Source organism: Petaurus breviceps, unplaced genomic scaffold, assembly GCF_028583685.1.
Source record: "Petaurus breviceps papuanus isolate PSGF00001 unplaced genomic scaffold, PetGlider_PUasm1.0 175, whole genome shotgun sequence".
Classification (NCBI taxonomy): Eukaryota; Metazoa; Chordata; class Mammalia; order Diprotodontia; family Petauridae; genus Petaurus; species Petaurus breviceps.
Genome location: NW_027185764.1, coordinates 4,039,884 through 4,063,484, shown reverse-complemented (window position 1 = coordinate 4,063,484; position 23,601 = coordinate 4,039,884). Strand labels below are relative to the sequence as shown.

General features: G+C 39.1%; 1 protein-coding gene across 1 annotated transcript in view; it reads right to left on the bottom strand.

Annotated features, from left to right (window-relative positions):
* PCSK5 (proprotein convertase subtilisin/kexin type 5) overlaps nt 1–23,601 on the bottom strand; it is a 609,050-nt gene that overhangs the window by 526,767 nt on the left and 58,682 nt on the right. Inside the window, exon 3 of the mRNA XM_069085345.1 lies at nt 23,001–23,105. Within this exon, the coding sequence (XP_068941446.1) occupies nt 23,001–23,105 (105 nt within the window). The remainder of the gene's footprint in view (nt 1–23,000; nt 23,106–23,601) is intronic.

Sequence of the window (23,601 nt, the reverse complement as noted above, 5' to 3'; positions counted from 1 at the left end):
CACAGAGGGGCTGCCAGACACAAAGAAGGCCACCCACAAAGTCATCCCCATAGAGCCAAGAACAGAACCCAACTCACCAATCTCTAAAGTCAGAATTTCATCAACCAGAGCATGTTGTTTTGCTGGTATAGATCTATTTTTTTTCTTTTTAATCATAAGAAACATGTACTTTTTTTTTTAAAAGCATACAACTTTTCACAATCAATGGTTTTCTGAAAAACCTGAGTGTAATGCACATTTCTGGGATGCTAATAATTATGCCTTCTCTTTGGGAAGTAATGTGATCTAAAGTTAGAAGTCCTGAGTTTGAATCCTGGCTTTGGGTAATCATTTATGGTTTTAAGATACATTGTTCTTCCCACTATCCTACCAGACCATGTCACCTTTTTCAGACTATTACCGTGTATTTATATGATTGTTTCAGAGACAAGATTAAACATATGGAGAAGCAAAATAGCTGATGACCTTAAGTGGCATCGGAAAGATCCAGGTACTTCCTGACCCTGTTCTTCCTCTCACCCTCAAAAAAAAACAAACCACAACAAAAAATTCCTACCTCCAAACTCAAAAACTTTCCCCAAGAACAGTGACTGATGCCTGAGATCCTACCATTAGAATTTTATCCTTTTAGCTAAAGGCTTTGATCCTTCACATGTCACAGGGGATTGCTGTGCTTAACTATCTTTCTTTGAGACAAAGTAGGGCAAGGGAAAGTGATGCAATATAAGGGGAAATTATGAGGGTGTAAAAAATGAAAGGCCTCAAAACTTAAAAAAAAAATTCTTTGATCCATGACAAAATACAAATACCCCTAGGAAGCGAATACTTAAAGTGTTTATCCATTACCCACCCTTGAGTGTGGATGAAGGATTGGAGAGAGTGTGTTGCTTTCAAGAGAAACAGGTCAGTACTCAAACTGGAGAAGGACTAGAGGAAGGCGCAAACACCAAAGAGAGACAGAACAAAGGAAGAGGACCTCTCTTGTTAGAGAGCATTACTTCATAATCTTACATAGGACCGTAGATAAGTTCCCTTTTGTATCCAAAGATTGAAAATTAAATTTTCCCTGCATTCTCTTTTCCCCGCCTTATAATATTTCAATGAATCTGCTCTCCATGGTTCAGCTTAATTAAAAATATCAACCTGGAGCCATGCCTTCTTTTTCCCCTTCTCCTCAGATGATTGATCCAATGTGATAGAGACATTCTTATGAATCTTGTAAATACTGACTGTCCTTCTTTGAGCCCTTCGTCTCATTATATAGCCAAGTGATCTTTTCTAGTTTTACATTTCTTCAAAAATAATTCCCTAACCTACTTCTTGAGTATTAGAAATACACTAAAGTTCACTTGATCACAACATGAGTATTTCTCCATTGTCCTTTGGATCACATACAAATTTTAATTCCTTGAAGACTGTGATGGTCCATGATTCACAAACACTTATATCAACATTTGGAGAACATTTGTGTTATAAAGATGGATCTGTGCACCAGAGATTGCTACAAGTACTGCGTAATTTCCCAAATTTAATCCAGTCCACTCTTCCTTCTGTTCAATTCTGGACCTAACTCACTTCCCATTTGTAATTGCAATGACTATCCCAAATAGATTTAATTAAGGACTCAATGAACTGAGCATCCAATAAATGTCATAGTTTAGGGACACAAATTCTTTATCCATTTAGTTTTTCTAATATATATTGTGAGACCAGTTACTCATTGGCTCATTGAGGAAGCCCTATATTGTCTTAGGGTTTGATGCAATCATCACAGGAGTAAATAATATGGGCAAACAAAGTCATCTTTGAGACTCTCTCCATCTATAATGAATTACTCTTCTATTCTGATCTTATACAAGAAAAATATCCTCAATTACGAGGTCAAGAACTGATGACCAATAAATTGAAAAAAAAATATATTAAAAAAACCACTATGAGTTAACATGATTTATAAATTCAGCTGTTCATATTTTTTTAAAGGAGGCATATATTTTAATTTATTTTTTTTACAAGCGTATAACAAACAGCTAAATCCAGTATCAACTGGATGAAAGGAGACCAACCACTACTTCATGTAAAAGCATTCTAATTTGACTGGCTGTCTTCAAATTCAAGTGGTCTGTAGCTTAAAATACATGAAAGAAAATGTGGTCTTTGAAGCAAATGACCTTTCCAGTAAGTGTTCTCCTGGATGAGTTTTGCTGTATGAGAAATCAGGAGTCACTTTATTATCCCCATGTATCTGATAGGAGCTCAAGTAAAATTTGGCATGGCACCGAAACAAACATTTTCCAAATGTGCAAAGAGATTTTTAAAGCACACCCAGAGTCTGAATTTCCATGTTGGGAAGGATGAGGTATGCAAATCCATCTGCACTCAGGCTGATCTGGTGCCAGAATTCATATTTAAAGCCTAAACAAGGGAATTGAAAGCAGGGTACTTCTATCAGATATTATCAAATATATCTTGGATGATCACAGACCTTCATTTTGGATGATCAATGCGTTTGTGAGCATGAAGCAGTTGGTACCAAGATTTAAAGAGCTACATTTTTGCTCTAGCCAAAAATCAGTTGATAACCCAATTTGAAAATGAAAATTGAAGATTATTAAAACCTAGGGAAGGTATTCAGATCACTAAAGATACCACCCAAAGGGGGAATTTTGTAGAAAATACTTTGAATAACCCTTAAATTCTGCTGAAAATAATTCCCCATATATGATATTCATCTACCCCCCTAGACACTTTGGCATAGGCTATCCCCTTTGCCCTGAAAGCGCTCCTTCACCATTGCCTTTTGGAAGCTCCTTCCAAGACTTAATTCAGGGACGACATCTTACATTAAACTTTTCCTTTAACACCATTCCCACAGATGTTGGCGCTTCTCTCAAAATTTCCTTTTCTTTGAATATATATACATATATATGTGTGTGTGTGTATATATGTGTATTTTTGTATATATATATATACACACACACACAAAATACACACAAAATTTGCTTATGCTACTTGAACCATTGAGATAAAGCTGCTCATTCAAATTCATCACCCACTGCTTTTAATTTTGCAGAACAGTTACATACTCTGCCTTTACACCTATCCATAGTGTTCTGGCTTCTGGGTTTTTATTCTGACTTGCATATAATAAAGACTATTATTGATAGTATGGTAATCACATTGATAGTGTATTAGCAAATATATGTATTTAAGTAAATAATATAATAAAGAATACTATCTATATGTGTATGTCTATCTGTGTGTATGTGTATATGTACATACATGTATGCATACATGTATGGATATATACATACACACACGTGAATATGTATATATAGAATATATTTTAATAGCAAGACAAAAACACTAAATATATACATAGATTTCATTTCATTTATATATATATCATATATATATGTGAAATGAAGGTTCTATAAGGGCAAGGACTGTGAGTTTTTGTTTTTGTCTTTGTATTCTAGTACCTGGTAGAGTATCTGGCAAAACAAGATGCTTAATAAAGGCTCACTGAGTTCAATTAATAAAATCGTACTTTTATATCTGGGATGCAAGCAAATAAGACCAGTGGTCTCCCATTCAAATGACATGTTTGATTCAGATCTCCAGCCCTGACCTCTCTGTTTACTACTATCTAAACCTTTGCTTCTTTTCACAAAGACTTGCAAATCTGATCATATATTAGTCTGGAAAAAAAAGATCAAATTGTAGTATGGGAGGGGAGGGGACAGGGATCTGGTCTAACACCCACCAAGCTTTATTTCTCTAAATCACACTATCAGTGACAGCCTTTATAACATGCAAGTGAGAATAAAAACCCAGAAGGCAGAAAACTCTGGATGACTTGGAAATAGTGTGTAATTGTTCCCATGCAAACTAGACAGTAATAATAATGCATCTAGAATCAAAAGCACTTTTAAACTACTTTCCAAGAAAAAAAAAAGCAACAGGCAATGAATTTGAATGATAACCTTTGTCTCAATAGTTCAAGTGGCAGATTTACAGACAGTGCTTTCCTAGATACGTATCCGGGCAGCATATCATCAGGTGACTTGACCTAAAAAGAGGCCTTGAACCAAAGCATTCCAGGTTGAGATGGGGGTCAGGTGAAGGGCACTCATTGCAATGTCTGTGTGTAGTGCACCTATATGATGTCACTTGCGTATTCTTATCTTAACTCTCCTTCCATCCAAAGCAAAGCGCCCCAAATCTCCCCGCTTTTCTCTAATGTTACAGACCTCAGGAATCTTGGTTTGGGGGTTATGTTTTTTTTTTTAAGCATAAAAAGCTGTTGTCGTAGCAGCTGTAATTATAACTACATTTGATCTAGACAGGAGCCAGGGCATTCACCATGCAATAAGTTTGTATTAATCACAATGATCTTTATAATAAGGAAATGGCAAACCACTCTAGCATCTTTGCCAAGAAAACCCCAGATGGAATCACAAAGAGTTGGACAAAACTGAAAGGACAGCACAGCACTGTTGGCTCCCATTCTTCACCGACTTTGAGTAATGCACCAGTGGGAGATACAGGTATGTCAAGGATGCATCTCTGCTCACCCCCTTCCCCCATGTGACTCAGTGACCAACAGGGTCACTGAGCAAGTTCAAAGGCAACACAGGCAGTTAAGCATTGAGGGAGGAAGGGAGACAATTTGGAGACAATTAAAAACGATTCGTTTTAAAAAATCAATGTTAAGGGGGCAGCTAGGTGGTGCAGTGAAGAGAGCACTGGCCCTGGAGTCAGGAGGACCTGAATTCAAATCCAGCCTCAGATACTTGACACAAAAATTAGCCATGTGACCTTGGGCAAGTCACTTAACCCCAATTGCCCTACTTTCCCTCCTCCAAAAAGCAAAAAAAAAAAAAAGAATGTTAAAAATTGTTTTTATATACAACTGGGAAACACAAGCAATGGGGTATAGTAATCTAGCTTACCCTATAGAAAAATAGAAGAGGGTGGGATATGATAGAAGGGAGGGCAGATTGGAGGAGGGAGTAATCAAAAAGCCTGCTGTCTTGGGGTGGGAGGAAGGGGAGAGATGAGGAGAAAATTTGGTGCTCAAAATCTTGTGGAAATGAATGTTGAAAACTAAAATAAATAAATAAATTGAAATGTGTGTGTGGGTGTGTGTGGGGGAAATAAAAGGCAGGTCATTGACATAAATTTAGTGTAGAGATGACCAGTAAACCTAACTTGGAAAAGAATGGGGCTGGGAAGATGAATGATTCCTATTTCTGATAGTTCCATAAGTCACTTACTTGGGTAGAAAATGAACAGGGCAGTTTCTTTTAGCTTAAATGTTAACTGAATTTGAAAACTTCTTTGTCTTTCAAGGGTCAATATGATTCCTGGCCTTGCTGACAACTATCAATAACTAACCTGCTAAGTTAGTCAACAGAATCTTTTTGTTCTCTAATGCAGTTTATCAGCTTAATACTTTAAGCTGCCAGGGGTGAAAATAAACTTTCCTACATTCACACTTTCCTCTTCCTAAGGCACTAAAAACTCAAGGTCCAAAGCATTTTTGATGGAAATATTAAAGGAGAAGGAAAAAAATAGAACTTTAGTTCAACTAGTTTTAAAATAGAATCCTGTCTTTTTCTTCTCTCTTCCCCATAAACAACAGGAAAATGTCAGACTCTTCCTTTACTAAGGTTAGAAAGAGTACTATATAATGGAAAGAGGATCAGGATTCAAATTCTGCTATTTTATTATTTGTGTCACATAAAACCAATAAACATTTATTGAGTGTCTGCTATGGGACAAACACCATTGTAAGCACTGCAGATACAAAGAAAGACCAAATACACAATCTCAAGGATCTGCAAGTTAAATGGAAAGGTCAACATGCAAATAACTATGTACAGACAAGAGACAGATAGGATAAACTGAAAATCATTAACAAAGCGAAAGCACTAGCATTAAGGGCAATCAGAAAAGTTCCTGGCAGAAGGTAAGATTTTAGCTAGGACTTGAAGGGAGCTATGGAAATGAGGAGGAAGAAAGTTCTGGGCATGGGGGTCAGTCAGTGAAATTGTAGGAGTAGAAATGACATTGTGTGTGATGAACAGAAAGGAGGCCATGGTCTGCAACTGGATCACAGAGTGAGCGATGGGAAGAGACTGGAAAGGTAGAAAGGGCCTCAGTTTCCTCATCTGCAAAATTGGGAGAAGGGAGTGAACTAGATGGCCTCTTAGCCTCCCTACGGCTCTGCCTATGATATAGTTCAAATTATCCGAAGTTAAGACTTTTTATCTTTTCCCTCTCCTTCTTAGAAGCACACGCCTTGGGCAAACTAAAAAAGTCCCCAGACATTGTCTTTGTTTGAACAAAATGCACCCCGCAAGAAGAGACAAGCAGGTTCTCTTTTCCAAATGGCAGGTGTCCAGGGCTGTGGCTTCTCAAATTTTGCACCAGAATCCTTGCCAAAACAAAACCACAAGCCTAAGGTGAAATCTATCCCTTCACCAGCTTCTCAGCTAACTAGACCCTGTATCAACCTGAATTACTATTAAGCAATTTGAACTGGAAGAAACACTGCTACATAGCAACAGGATGAAATACTTATTGGTAGTTGCTACTGTCTGTTCCCTTTCTGGTCCCTCTTTCCTAGCCCATTCTCTCTCCCTTTCTCCCCAGGAAAGCATCGCCCATACCCACATCCTTTAATGTTCAGGACAGAATGGTGGCTTCCAGCCCTGCAATTTTGTTCTATAAATTCTTTTTTTTTTTTAAAGAAATCACTTTGTATCTCTTTTCTATTTACTTATCTGTGTACATGGTATATAATCCCAATAAAATGTAAACTCCTTTATGACAGGAACTCTGTTGGCATCCCCCCCACCCCCACTTTGGACCACCAGCCCTTAGCAACTTCATCAGATTACTGAACTGAATTGAATCTAGCCTCTGAAAAGCAGTGTGGAAATTCAAATATTTTCCTGTTTTTGAAGTGAAAAATGTCCCTTACTCACTTGGAAAAAAAAAAAAGCTCTAAGACTGAAATTTGAACCATGAAACCTAAATGGTGAAATGACTCTCAAGGCAACAAAGCTAAAACAAAAAACCCAGACAGCATAATGTTTTATGGAGCAGAGATTTCACAGGAGATACGCAACTAAACAATGCCTTTCATGCCCATTCATCCTAACAATGAGCTACACTTAATTTCTCCTATTTCTTTGGCCATATGTACTGTACAAGTAAAACCGGAGTGATTGTATCTACCACAGTAGACTAAAAAACAAAACACCATACTGTGGCCTCTTGAAAAGATGAGGGTTATATAATTTTTTTCCCCTATGACTTAACTTTTTTAAAAAAGTCAAATAGTGTGGTATTTTGAGCTCCAAACTTCTAAATTACACAGCAAGTGTGGTGGTATGCCAACTTCTCTGGGGGGTTTTCCCAACCACAGACTCAAAAACATGGCAAATATGAATAGGGAGGTCCCTTGATTCCTTGGTTCCAAGGGAAAATCAAGTCTGAAAGTATATATACATATACATATATACACACATGTATGTGTGTAGACACATACATACAAAATACATACATACATGCATACTTGATTCTCTGAACTGAGACTCCTTCAGAATGTCTGTTCAGCCAATCAGATTTAGAGAAAGGGACTTGTCCAAGGTCATATGCCCTAAAGTTACTGAAATCAACTGACTAGGGGTTAAAAACAACTTTCTGACACACTTCATAGTCAAATTTGGGTCAGGCCAGGTATGCTCTACTGATGACTCACCCTGTTATCTTCTCTGGAGCTAATGACAAGTCTTTGACCCTTTAGAGTAATCCAATCTCATACTGCTTAAGAGACCTCACTCCTCACCCTTAACCCTTATCAGTTAATACTAACTATAGAAACTGATTAGAACACACCTGATCACATCCCCCAAAATGAGTTCTGTGAAGAAAGATGTGAAGACCAAGGAAATAGATTATGATGCTGCTAAAGAAACCATAGTATCCTATAGATTATTCCTTTTTTTTTTTTTTTACTACTACTATTCATAACCCTTAAAGCTTCACATTGAGTTTTTTTGTTTAGCAGGTAAATGGACAGATAAAAGCCAGGAAAACTAGAGACACAGGAAAAGGGTAGTGTCAAGGGAGACCCCTGACCTGGGCATCAACAGCTGTGACTTTAACCTCAGTGATGCTAACTGTCTCATTTTAGACAGGTCATTTACTCTCTCGAGCACTCACCTTCCTCACTGGTAAAATGAGGGAACTGAACTCTCTACTGTCCCTTCCAGCTCTGTCAAATCAACTAGGATTTATTAAGTGCCCCCTCTTACCAAGCATTGTGCTAAATTCTAAGAATGCAAAGAAAAGCAAAAAAAAAAAAATTGTAAAAAACTAGTCCCTGCTCTCATGGAATCACAATTTAATGGGGGAAGACAGAATGCAGATGGCGATGTACAAATATGATACAAATTGCCAATGAGGGAATACACTAGCTTTAAGAAGAATCAGAAAAGGCTTATGGAAGAAGGTAGAGTTTTAACATCTTAGACAACTTTCATTTTATTACCTTTTGGGAAAGAATACTTGCTGAAAATTAGAATTCCTGGCCACCACTCAACTTTTAGCTTTGACTTAGGGAACAAACTATTGCATGTCTCTGGGTTTCAGTTTTCCTAACAGGGTGGCTACATCTCTAATTTTTTTTTGGGGGGGCAAGGCATAAAGTGACTTGCCCAAGGCCACACAGATAGTGTCAAGTGTCTGAGGCCATATTTGAACTCAGGACCTCCTGATTCCAGTGTCAGTGCTCTAGACATTTTGCCATCTAGCTACTACCACCTCTATTCTATTTTAATTAAATTTTATTTTATTTTCTGATCTGTAATCTCTCAAATTGAGAAACAAAGAAAAATAAAGCCCCTATTAAGTAAAACAAGTTCTCACACTGATTTTTTTTTAATGTGTCTCAAAGTGCGCTCTGACTCCACCATCTCGCTACTAGAAGGTAGGTAGTGTGTTGCATCATGAGGCTTCTGGAATTGTGATTGGTCATTGTGTTGACAAGAGTTTCAAAGTTGCTTGTCCTTACAAAATTGTTTTTATAAATTGTTCTGCCTCTGCTCAGTTCACTGTGCATCAGTTCATAGATATCTTCCCAGGTTTCTCTAAAACTATCCCTTTCGTCATTTCTGAGAGCACAATAGCATTCCATCACATTCATATACCATAACTTGTTCAGCCATTCCTCAATGGTTGGGAATCCCCTCAGTTTCCAATTTTTGCTACCACAAAAAGAGACATGGTAAATATTTTTGTGCATATGGGTCCTTTTCCTCTTTCTTTGATCTCTTTGGGATATGGACCTAGGAGTGGCACCTCTGGATCAAAGTGTATGCACAGTTTAATAGCTTTGGGGGCATAGTTGCAAACTGTTTTTCAGGATGTCTGGAATAGTTCACCGTTCTACAATTCAATGGTACACTGATGTATCTGCTTTCCCAGAGCTTCATCACCATTTGTCACTTTCCTTTTTTTCTTTTTAATTAACTTTGCCAATTGGATGAGTATGAGATAAAAACTCAGAGTTATTTTAATTTGCACTTAACTAATTATTAGTGATTCAGAGCATTTTTTTTTTCATATGACTATCAGTATCTTGAGTTTCTTCCTCTGAAAACTGCCTTTTCATATTCTTTAACCATTTATCAATTGAGGAATGGCCAGATATCTTAGGGAGCTGGGTCCCTTCTTAAACTTTCTTCCCAATATCCCATGATGGTTTCTAGAGAAAGCCCCTCTCTTCCTCTATGTAGAAGTACAAGTAACTAAGTTTTCCATATCTCCATTAGGGAAGGATTCTCATGAGTGCAGGTTGGGCAGATCCTGCCTAGCTAAACTCCCTAGGATTGTTACTTAAAATTGTATGAGAAGCAGTATGGCCTAATGTGAGAATGTTCTTAGGAGTCAGAAAGGCCTGGGCTCAAGTCTCAACTCTGATATAAATTAACTGTGTGACCTGGGCCTGTCAGCTGACTTCTGAATTCTTCTAGGAAACTTTAAATTCAGAGAAATTTACGTTTATGTAGAGCATTTCTTCATAAACCATTCCCTACATCAGTGAAAATCTCACTTACAAACCACCCATCCCCATACCTTCTTCTTCCCCAAACAGCTTGGTGCCCAAGCTCATTTCAATGCTAGCCAATGTCGTCAAGTAAAAGTATTCTCTTTTTCAATGTTTCCCCTTCCTGTCCTTCAGTCACATAAAATTGAAGGGTCCACTAGAGATTAAAGTCCTCTCCCAGTACCCCTATAGTTTTAAGTATTTGTTGAGGCAATATCAAGAAGATGGGGGGGAAACACAAGAGCCACTTTGTTCCCCTTCCTCCACCCCCAAATTCTTGTTTTCTATCCACCCTGTCCAAGGCAGAAGAGGGTATGTGAATATTTTTGTTAGCTTTATAGATAGAAATACAGGAGAGTAGAAAACAGCTTAATCAGAGCATACCTAGAGCTTAATTACAACATAGTCAGATTTTTAAATTATTAAAATAAAATTAACATCTAACTATTACTCAAAATATAATCAATATCTAACTGATTTTTCCGCCTCTGAACCACTTTAATTTCCGGAGTCCTGGACTCAGTTCTTTATATGGCCAGACGTCTCTGTGTTTTTTTTAAAAGACCATAACTCCTGGGAAAGGCCTTCTATTAAATATGATGGTTGACTATTATAAGCAACTTTTGGAGATTCCATGATCATTGATAATAATCAGTTATGAGACTCAGTATCATTCTCTGTGCATTTTAATCAGCACCTAACCCAAGTTCTGTTTCTTGGCCCTTGTTTATCATTTATGACTTCAGGAGAATCAGGTATTGTTTCTGTCTCACGATTAAACTCAGATCTGATTACTAAGTCATGGGTCAACAGCCTCCTTAATCGGGACTATTATCTTCCTGCTGAGCAGTGCACATGAGGGACATTGGAGAGCAAACAAAGGGAGGGAGACGGATATGGGAGAAGGAGAGAGAAAAGGGTTAGCTAGTAATGAAGTGGTGGTTAGTAACTTCTGTACTTGGGGGCAGACTGAGGGTGGGTGAAGGGAGAAGGGACTTTGAGGAATGCAGGAAAATCATAAGAGCTCATTTGCAAACCAGCCTAGTCTTACTAGTGCCTCCAGCCCCCCCTTATCTTATTTTCTTATTCATTCTGGGTGCTGCTCAATCAGTTACTATGAATACATGAATCAGTCAGATTGATCGCTTTTCTTCTCTTATCAGGAACCGTGGACTGCTTCAGTCTTGCCCAGTTTTCTTTTTCATTTCCTGGGGTAAAGCCAGGACTATAACCAGGGTAGGACAATCAGGCCTTTGCCCCGGGGTGTTTAAATTTAAAAATTTTTGAAAAGCATTTGTACTTCTTAAGCAAATAAAAATAACCAAGTTTAGTACCTAGTTAGTTAAAATTGGAAACTAACCTTCTTTCCTTATGTCCCCTGAGGCTGTACATCAGGTGACCTCCTCCTGGCTCAGTTTTCTTCCCTAACAGTGTCTTTCCCAGAAACCTCATGAGGTTTGCAAGGTCTCTGCTCATGAGTCCTTACGGCCCATATTCTGAGGTCCCTCCCTGCCCCCTCCCAACTGACTCTGTCTTTTAAGAGCTGCTTTTAAAGCCTGTGGTTCTTGCCTTGGGCGTAAGAATCGCTTCTTTTTTTTTGTAGTTCTTGGTGCAGGCAAGAGGTAGGAACCTTTTCTGGGACACTATAAGGTTTCTCTATGAAGAGGGAGGACATGTGCCCCTTTGTTCTTCAGTCTTCTAACCTGTAGGATGACTCTATTAATCATTTACTCCCATGAAGCATCTCCATTTCAATTAAAAAACTAAAGCATGGAGTGATACCACACTCTAGCCACACAGCTAGGTCAGGTCAATAAGGACTAAAAACAGGGATAGCCTTTGGCAATGAGGTATATTTAATGCCTTCACCTATCTCTTTTTTGAAGCTCCTTCTCCCCACCACAATCTAAATTTATCTCTTCTACAGTATTATCTGGTAAAGACTTAAAGCAAGGGCTGGCTATCTTCCCAAGGGGGTTTTCACTTATTCATTGCTGGTATGAAGATGTGCAGATGAAGGATATTCATTACCTAATGGAGAACACTCCAGGATTAGTCCAAAATCTGATGTTGAGTTCTGAATCAAGAAAAGCAGGGAAGGGAAGATCACAGGATCATAGTCCTTGAGATGGAAAAGCCCTCAGTGGTTATCTAGTCCAATCCCTTCATTTTTAGTTGGGGAAATTGAGTCAGGAGTTTAAGCAACTTGCCCAATGTCAAATAGGGAGTAAACAGCAGAGACGGGATTTGAACCCAGGTCCTCAGATTTCACTCATGTGTTCTTTGCTCTACGGTGGGCTCAGCTGCCATATTTGGATGCTCTTGTGCTTCTCTCCACAACCTGGCCACTGTGATGATCCAAGGCAGGTGCCAGGAGGTTACCAGTTCTTGACTTAAAAGTTTTTTCCTATTCATCTTTCAAAGCCTGGTCAAGCCACATCTTCTCTGTTCTCCTCCACTAGGAATGCTCAGCCCTTCCTCTGAACGTTGTGCTTGTCTTGTATTCTCACATGCTATCTTGGACTACAATACAAAATCTTAGATTTAGATCTAAAAAAGCCTTTTGAGGTCATCTGGCCCAATTCCCTCATTTTATAGGAGGCCATAGACATTAAGTGAGTTGCCCAAGGAGTGGAAGAATTAGGATTTCAACCCTAGATATTCCAAATGCAGTGCAATAGAGAGACCACTAGCTCTTAGAGTTAGGAGACTTAGGGTTTATCCCCACGTCTGCCACAAGCTTCCACTGCATAGAGCAGTTAACACCTTTGGGCCAAAGTTTTCTTGTAGGTACAATAAGGAAGTTGGAATGCCAACTGCATGACCTTTGGAATCTAGCCTTTCTGGGTCTCTGTCTCCTCAAATGTCAAATGAGTAGGACTGGAACTCAAAGTCATTTCCTGCTTTAACTCTATGATCCCAGATGAACTCCACAAACCAATTTCTTATTTCCTTCAACCAGTGAAACAAACATTTATTAAGCATTTACAATGTACAGAACAGAGTATTGGCCACTAGAGGAAGTACAAATAAGAGCTACAGGTAGATTCCAATGAGTGTGAAGAACAAAATCCACTGAAGTAGTCACATGTATTTGAATTTTCACTATTTGAAGTTATAATTATGTAAAGTATGGTCATTGGTTCCAGCCCAGTTGAAAGAGACAGTATGAATTTCAATTGCATGAGATTTTTCATTTGTGCTAATTGGGTCCCAGTTGTAACTCATGGAACTTACAGTTCAATGAGAGAAACATAGCATATATAAATTAATATAATACAGTATTCATAATAGATGTATAAGTCAAATATAAACAAATTTTTTTTCTACAATCCAAGGATAGCAGAGGGGAACATTTTTTTTTTAAAGCAATTGGGGTTACGTAACTTGCTCAAGGTTACACGGCCAGTTATTATTTCTGGGTGTGGTGCTGAGTATCTGAGCCCGGATTTGATCCAGGTCATCCCGACACTGGAGCCGATGCTCTTACTTGCTGAGCCACCTGGCCACCCCTAAGCAATTGGGGTTAAGTAACTTGCTCAAGGTTACACGGCCAGGTGTTTCTGGGTGGGTGCTAAGTGTCTGAGCCCGGGATTCGATCTCCAGGTCGTCCTGACACTGGAGCCGGTGCTCTTACTCGCTGTGCTACCTGGCCGCCCCGGAACATTTTTATTAATAGGAGAATCAGAATAGGATTCATGGAAGAGGTTCCATTTGAGTTAGGAATGTCTAGAAATGGCTCTAGTTCTCCGCTCATTTGGATAGCAAAGATGATTGACGGGACCAGGTCATGTGATCATGTCTTCCTAGCTCAGGTTACTAATGCCTAATACTTTTACTAGTGACTCACTCGTACAGCTGCCCGCCCTCATCGCCTTAAATGGATTTCTTGAATCCTATTATTATAGGTTTTGTTGTTGTTGACAAGGGTAGGCAGTCATTCAGTCAATCAATTTTCAAAAGTAATAAAGGAGGCTCGTTTTTATACATCCTTTGGTTCAAAGTTTTATACTGAAGAAGATGAAGTAAAGAAATCTTGAGCATTCAGAGGAAGTTCTACATAAATCTAAGAAATAAGTAATATCTACTATGTGGTTTTATCAATCTACTAGACCATGGATACTGGTGGTTTTCAAATTAGATTTATCTAAAATGAAAAATCAAAGATTCTACCCATTCAAATCACTGCATGCTTTAATCAAGCTTTCATAAAATGGTCTAGGAATTTAAAAATATGAGGTATCCTCTTATTAAAATATCAGTATGCGTTCCTAGTTAGGCCCTAGATCTGTTGCCACAAAGGTGTTTCTATTTCATGGATATCCATAGTCCCTCAGATAGCCCTTTGACTAAATTCAGTAAGAGTTAATATTAATTCACTTTACCCACTGTAGCCCAGCTTATTTTGTTTGAGGGGAGGGTTAGTAAGCAAAAAGAGGGCAAAACAATTTCAAAAAGATTTTTTTTTAAGCCTCTAAAATGCAAAGAAAAAATGCAAAAAAAAAAAAGGCCCCAGAGCCTGCAATATAGAATTTTGACCTCTGCCAGGCTGCTGCAAGGCTGCCAAGCTCTCAAATTCCTCTGTGTTATTACAACATAGTAATGCTATCTCAGGATGCTGCTAGTCTGTGCATTTCAAAACACAGAGTTAACATAGAGTAATGCTTATTTTCAGTCATTTCCCTCATATGGTATATCTGACCCCGGACCATAAGGTGGCTTTTTTTTGGTTTTGTTGGTTGCTGTTATTGCATTGTTACTGCTTCAAATTTATTTAGAGAACCCTAAGTATACCCAGGCAGGATCTAAAAAAAAAAAAAAAGGCCAGGAGCCATGGCATTAACTGAAGTGGGTAACCACCCAGTCAGTGAAATGTTCATTGTGTGAATTTCCTGCAGGGTAAGGGTGGACTTACTCTTCCCTTAGACTGAAACAAACAACACTTTGGGATTTCTTTTTGTTAATTTCATACTTCCCAGGCTCCCACCAAGGAATCCCACAATTCCTCTCTGTATCACTCCACTCCACATTATTTTTTAAATGCACCATTTTTTTTTCATGATGGCTCTCTTCCAATGGGCAGGAACATATACTTGACTTGTTTCAGAATAAGAGTTCTTAACCTGGGGTATATATATGTGTATGTTTGTATGTACATACACACATATATAAACATATACATACATGTATATATAAATCTATTAAATAATTTATATTTTGTGTACATATATCTATCTATGTGTGTATACACATATATATATATATGTATGTTTGTGGGATACATAGATATGTATCCCTTTGATGTGACCCCAACAGAATACGTTCCTTATAAACACACAACATAAAGAAAGAAAAACAAAAACACAACAAAACCCAAGAAAAACACCCAAGTAACCATATTTTTCTGAGTTGGGCTGCTCTGTCATAAAGACACTAACCTTATTCTCTTTCTTTCCCTTCTTCTGAAATACATAGCTCAGTCACTATGGCATTATGGGACAACTTAACACCGGCCCAGAGGTTCAATTTCTCATGCGTAGCCAGACTCAGTGGGACAAGCTGGTGTCCTCATTAAGTCCAATGGCAATGGCTGATGCCTTCCTATCCTACAAATCCGGAGAGTAGGCATCACAGGTCTAATGCCACTGCAGGCCAGATCATAGACCTTTAAGACCATCTATTCCAATGGTCTCATTTAATAGATGAGAACTGATACCCAGAAAGATTTATGAGAATTATCCAAGGTGGCACAGTTGGTAAACAGAAGGGTCAGGATTTGAATCCTGGTCTTCTGATTCTCAGTCTAGTATTCTTTCTGATGTAACTTGCTCCTGGTGTAAATGATTAGACTGAAATCTCTACACTCTCTTCCCGAAATCTGCTTAGGGCCCTTCTGCACCCTCACTGGCTATGCATATTCATATTGATCTTAAGTCTATACCCTCCTTCCAGGCCTGTGGTGTTCAAATAATTGGAACTGGCCAGTTGGGTGCCCAGTGGGACAGCTACTGCTCCTCACAGGTTGTCGTTCGTCCTTCATTCTCAAAGAGGACCACGACATCAGGAAGGCGATGTCATGACTTTCATAAGTGAGGGAGAGCTGTGCAAAGTCATCAGCCTTACTCTCTCCTTCAGAGCCAACTAGGTCAAGTGGCCAGATATAGATCAGGACAGACTGGAGATGGCCCCAGATGTAGTGGGAGACCTTGACGTTTTTGAGCTAAGGTCTTTCCCAGGTCTCAGTTGGACTGAGACAATGCCCATTCAGTGATTAAGATTATTGACCTGAGATCCTAAACCCCTGCATCTCAAACACCACCTTTGTTGAGCTCCCCAAATTCCTTAACCTGAGTCACCACTATCCCAGTAAATCAATGAAATTTTTTCATTACATAGCAACTCCATTCCTTCCTTCCTTCCTTCCTTCCTTCCTTCCTTCCTTCCTTTCTTCCTTCCTTCCTTCCTTCCTTCCTTCTTCCTTCCTTCCTTCCTTCCTTCCTTCCTTCCTTCCTTCCTTCCTTCTTTCCTTTCCTTCCTCTCTCCTCTCCCTCTGTCCACATAGGGTATCATACCCTTACCTGAGGATGCTATGCCCAAAGGAATATATATTTTGATCACTGAAACCTCACCAGATATCTTGGAGTTTACAAGCCAGATTTCATTCTTAAGGACTGTATCTTAAATCTAAATCATTCTGGCTCTCACTGATTGGCCAACAATACACCCCAGCCCAAGTCTTGGTCATTGGTCATTGTTTTGGCCCTAATGCTCAGAGTGAGTGTAAATAGCAATTGTTTCTGTTTTGGCCAGAAACCCTGAGGACCTTTTCCCCTCCCAGATTGATTTTTTTTTTTTTTACTAGGTCAAAGAGGCCATTCTTTTTCATTTCTTACCTAACCTTAATCACTGAATGGGCATTGCCTCAGACAAACTGAGACCTGGAAAAGACCTTAGCTTAAAAAGGCCAGTGCCTCCCACTGCATCTGGGGTCATCTCCAGTCTTCCTGATCTATATCTGGCCACTGGACCCCAATGGCTCCGGAAGAGAAAGTGAGTCTGGTGACTTTGCACAGCTCTCCCTTAGATCTAATTCACTTGTCAGTCATGGCATCATCTTCTATGTCATGGTCCTCTGAGAAGGAAGGAAGTTTAGGAGGAGAGACCTTGAGAGAGAGTCAGATGAGACTTCTTTTTTGGCAAAGCAATGTAGCTCTGAGAAGTCTGATCATCTTGATGGTTTTATTTATAAGTCTCTATATTCCTATATGTTTTGTGTGTGTGTGTGTGTGTGTGTGCATATGTGAGCATGTGTGTATACATATCTGGGAAAGGTCTTGTACAGTGGGTTGTGTTATCAACGGTCTTAGTCAATAGTTAATAATTAAGCACCTACTATGTGCCAGACTTCACCAGCACATAATGTAAATCACCCCTCTAGAGTATGGTCATATCAATTAAGGCCACAGAACTGAAGAAATAGGATGTACTAGAAAGCTTTCCATTAAGTTTTCATTCAAGTACTTTTAAAATATTCCCATTACACATTGCTTACTCCCTGACCAAAAGTTCTCTCAGTCAACAGACTTCATTTATGTATATTCTGGAAGACTGTACTTCTAATCAGAGCATGAGCATGCCTCTTGCAATAGGGGTATCCCCCAAACCAGAAGGAACCCTATTACTTTGAAAAGAAATCACATTTAAAAAGTAACCCCTTTTAAAAATATTTAAATGTATTGATGTATTTTGTTTTGAAACTAGAGACTTCTTCCAAAACTCTTCTATACCCTTATACAGCAGGACCTCTTCCCCTGCCCCAGAAAAAACTTTACTGATTATTTACAGAAAGGAAAGAGTTGTCCATGAACTTTGATGGAGGTACAGAGTCACCTGCAACTGCCCTCACCCCCAATTTGCACATAATCCTACCCTTCTAGGTCTATGACTAGGTCTTATAGATGAGCCTGAACTAGCCTAGGAAGACCAGACTCTGCTGCTGATGCCTCTGGAACATGAGAAGAGAAACAACGGCAGGTCAAATAACCGTAGTCCTGCTGGAAGGTCCTGAGGATCTCCTTACCATCTCCAAGCTGACCTATCTTACATCTCCAACTACCCTTCAGATATTTCAAACTGGATGTGCAGAAGGCATCTCAAATTCCTCATGTCCAAAACAGAACCCATCTTTTACTCTCTATCCTTCTCCCCTGCTACCTCTATGACTTCAGAAGGCAACACCATCTTTCTAGTCCTTTGGGCTCATAATCTAGGGGTCATCTTCAACTCTTCTCTGTCTCTCACCCCTCCTTATCCAATCGATTGCCAAGGCCTGCCAATTTCACTTTTGTAACCGATCTTGAATACCCCCTCCCCTTCCTCTGACACCACCAGCACCCTGGGATAAGTCTTATCATCTCACACCTAGGCTACTGTAATAGCCTGCTAATGGGCCTGCCTGTTTCAAGTCTCTCCCCACTCTCATCCACCCTCCATTGAGCCCCTAAAGTGATTTTCCTAATTCACAGGTCCAACCATGTTACAAACCCCACCACACTCAATAAACTTCAGTGGCTGGCTCCCTAGCACCTCCAGGATCAAATACAAAATGCTCGTTTGACACTCAAAGTCTTCCACAACCCAGCCCCCTCCTACCTTTCCAGTCTTCTCACGCCTTATACCCTTTACAGGTACTCTTCGATTCAGTGAAACTGGCCTTCTCGATGTGCCATGAACACGATACTCCATACTTCTCAGCTTTGGGTATTTTCTTTAGTTGCTGCTCTCCCTCCCTCTTCATCTCCTCCTATTTTCTTCCCTGGCTTCCTTTAAGTCCCAATTAAAATCTCACCTTTTGTTGGAAGGCTTTCCCAACCCCTTTTAATTTTAGTGTCTTGCCTTTTTTAATTATTTCCTATTTATCCTAATTTGTTATCTGTCTGTATATATTTCTTTGCTTGTTTTCTCCCCCATTCGATTCCAAGAACCTTGAGGGCACTGAACATGTGTTGCTTTTTTTGTATCTTACCACTTAGCAGTCCGTGGTTCACAGTAGGCACTTAATTAATGTTTATTAATCAATCAACAATTTTAGAACTAACAGTTACCTGCATAGGTACACTCCTACTTTATCATGGACCAAGCAACAATTTCCTAGCAGTTCATAATTGTACATATTTGTACATAAATGTACATATTCCAGGAGACCCTTAGAGATGGTAGGTAGAGGGAAGGAAAGCCAATTCTCCATCATTCCCATGACCACTACCTATGGCTGACTTTACAATGACACAGGGTTATACTTGCCTAGCCCTTTAGCGTAGTCTGTGTTGCAAGCTTTTTTTTTTTTAATGTGTTGTCTTTCCACCATGAGATCATAAGTACCTTAATGGCAGAATTGCCTTCCTTTTTTTGTATTTGAATGGTGCAGTGATTATAGCATGGGGCCTGGCAAATGGTAGGCGCTAATGTTTATTGAATATAGACTGAGAGATTCAAAGCACATCTCAACACATAAGACCCTTCCCAGAGACATACACAACACATGGAAATATAGAGGGGCATGAAGAAAGCCATAATCAGACTCCTGAGACGTATGTCATTCTGCTATAAAGAAGCTTCATCTGACACCAGTCTAAACACCAGACCAGAGGACTAGATTCCCTTTACTTTTACTTTTTTCTTATAGGCTTCCTTAGAATAAAGGAAGACAGGTGCTGCCTTGGGCTATAGGTAACAACCTCCGCCTTCTTATAACATTCATCATTTGCCATGAATTCTTGATTATGGCAACATAATTGAGGTATCTGAAAAGTCAGTACCCAGACCCAGCACAATAAGACTTCACTTTAAAGGGGGAAGGAAAGCTAGAAAGCCCAGACGCAGGTGGCCTTGAGGCCCCAGGTTCCCCATCCCTGTCCCAGAATATAAAAATATAGAAATCTGTCCATATCCAGTAAATTCTGGATTCTGAAAATAATATATAATTACACACCTCATTTTTCCTGCTTCTTAGATAACTTGTGTTTGGTTTATGAAAATCTCATAGCCTATGTACATGAGGTCTGAAATGTGAACCATATTAATTACAAAAGATCAAATAGGCCTTGGAAAGTTAACCAACAGATGAAAAACGTGACTTTGCTTCAAACACTTGGCTAATTCAGAAATGGCCTAGCAGATTGCATTTCCAGAAATATTCTGTTCAGAGTGGGATACAAGGGTGAGAAAATTCAATCAATTGGGAGCTTTGGGAGATGCTCCTATAACCCCAAGAAAATTGGGTGAAGAAAATAAGGTGCCTTTTATATTACTGAGATATAATTGTGCAAACATGAATATTGTGTCATAATATTTTGGATAAAATTAAACAAGACAAGCCATGGCACATAACAGAGGGCAGGACTCCAAGTTTCAGACCCAATCTGCACATTAATTAAAATGGCTGTCTTTTGCTTTAATAAATAAAATCTTCAAATTCTTCTTCTCTCTGAAGAAGAAAAAAAACAGCCCTCTGGGTTGAACAGTTTTGTCCTCTTTGTTTTAAAATGACTCCATATATCAGGTCCAAATAATACTAGAAAAGGAGCTATTATCCTAATAAAATAATATTCTAAAAGAAATAGAGAAATCGGGGGTGGCTAGGTGGTGCAGTGAATAGAGCACTGGCCCTGGACTTAGGTGGGCCTGAGTTCAAATCCAGTCTCAGACACTTAACACTTACCAGCTGTGTGACCTTGGGCAAGTCACTTAACCCCAACTGCCCTGCCTTCCCCCTCCAAAAAGAAAGGCAAAAAAAAAAAAAAAAAGAAATAGAGAAATCCATGGTTCCTCCCATTGGTTCTAATTCTTTACAACATGACTAATGTGAAAATATATGCAATATAAATGTATATGTAGAACCTATATCAGACTACACGTCATGTTGGGGTGGGGGTAGGGGAGAAAATTTGGAGCTCAAAATCTTATGGAAGTGAATGTTGAAAACTAAAATTAATTGATTAATTAATATTTTAAAAAAGAGAACTCATGACAAGTAGGTATAGCCATCACTGTTCATATGTTTACCACCCACATATGGGTGGAAGATTAAATTACTTCTCTCTGATTGGGCCCTTCCCCAAATAGTATGAATGCTTGAGAAATCAATCTTTAAAGCAAACTTCACAGACAACAATAATAATAATTATTACTGACATGATGTAACATTGGAAAGTTTGCAAAATATTTCATGTATGTTATTTCATGTAAGCCTTACAACAATCCTGGGAGACAGGTGTGTTCAGTAGTGTTAACTCCATCATTTCAGATGAGGAAATGCAGTTTCAGAAAAATAAAGTAACTTTCTCAAGGCCATAGAAAAATGGAATGCCGGGTGAAATCTGAGCCTGGGTTTTCCTGACGGTGGAGGAAAAGGCCTGGATTTGGAGTCAGAGGAGCTGGATTCAAATCTACCATTATCTCACAGTTAATATTGATATAGCTCCTACTATGTGTCAGGCATTATGCTAAGCATTTTACAAAAATTATCTCATTTTATCCTCACAACAAACATTCCCATTTCACAGATGAGGAAACTGAGGCAAACAAAGATTAAGGGATTTGCCCAAGGTCACTTAGCTAGCAAACATCTGAGGCTAGATTTGAATTCAAGGCATTCCTGACTCCAGGCCCTGCCCTCTATCCACGGTGCCACATAAATGACTGACTGCGTGACACTGAGCAGGTCACTTAATTTCTCTAGGTCCAAATATCCTCGTCTGTAAAATGAAGACATTAAAATTAGATGGTCTCTAAAGCTCTTTCTAGTTCTCAATCCTATGCTACCACTAGGCAATAACCTCTAAGATGCCTTTCAGCTTTAAATCTATGACCTGCTATTGTATACTTCCAGATGACTCTGGAGAAGATAGTGAGGCTGGTGACTTTGCACAGTCCTGCCTCATTTAAATCCCAATTCACTTGCAAGTCCTGGCATCACCTCCCTGATGTCATGGCCCTCTTTAAGAAGGAAGGACAGACAACAACTTCCTCTTAGAAGTTTGCTGCTAACAATTAAGTCTTCTTCCTCCCATTGTTATTGCTCCCCACTGCCATCCCTGCTTCCTCTGCAGAATGTTGTGATATATGCCATTGGTCTCTTCAGATATTCTGGGAATGATGTCAGGGAAACCAGGGCAGATTTCTGGCTCAGCTTTCTCAGTGATGTTGGGTTGAGCTATTTGCAGGGATGGAGAGAGAGGCCAGGTATATGAGTCAAAGATGGCCTCTCTGGCACCACAGATGACAATGTGTCTGCCATCCATTAGTTTCTCAGAGTGCCTGTCACCCCCACAAGCAGCAAGCGACGCTCCGGGGCAATCAGGTTTAAACCAAACACTGACGATTAAATTATAGTGGAGATTTTTATATAGATGACACAGAGCAACTCCTTAGTTCTCAATGATGTCAGACTCTAAACTGTGGTCCTTTATGCTGACCTGAGGCTTGCCATAAGGACCTGAATCAAGCCCTACCCTTGCGGTTTTCACTTATAAAAGCAGCATCACTCATCTTTCCCTTAAAGATACAGATGCAATGAAAGGCCCAGTTCACAAAAGTGCATACTGAGGTTCAGAATCAAAATAAAATCCCCACAAGGACCAGTCTCTGTGGACAACTTAAGGGTTCCATAATTTAGTTAGATGATAAAGGCATATCACTTAAAATCAAAGTACCGTCGAGCCCTCACCTGACTACTGAGCCAAGACCCTAAATAAGACATAATAGAGTTCAGCTCCTGAAATGTTAGACTTCACTGAAGCTATCATCTCTAAGTATGACATTACCAATGAAAAATGCAGCAGTTTTGACTTCTGGTCCCCATCCAGCCGGTTCTTCTTACCTTTGGTTCCATTGAAATGAAGCTGTGGGTTCCTCGGCTTGAGAGAACAGACCTTTTAATTGTCCTGCTATGGTAAAAGTGATAGTAATCTTTCAGTGCGCCAATCTGTAAATGGGGAGAAGAGAGAGAAAGAACAAGAGAAAAAGAGAGAGTTTTAATTTATGAAAAAGTTTTTTGCCCTCTACTTTAAAAAAAGTCCTATAAATTATATAGTTCCCTGCTATGCTGATATGTTACTTGAACCTTAGTGATCACCTTTCAAAAGAAGGACATCTGATATGAAATGGATGGAGTGTGTGTCCTTGAGGTAGGAACTGTGCACAACCCAAGATTATAATGGAGCAGCTTAGCCTGCCTGTATCTCCCTTTTTAATGTTTAATTTATATGCAGCATTTTAAATAATTTTATATCAATCTATATGCACACTGTCTTCATGTAGGAAGTCGAAAAATCATCAAATAGCTATATGGTTATTAAAAAACATTCTATCTCCCTTGCTTACAGAAATGGACTGTAAAACCTATTGTAAGATTATTTCTATCATTAACTTCACCAAAAAAAGAAGTCCTAGGCAACAGACCATTCACAAAGAAAATGTCG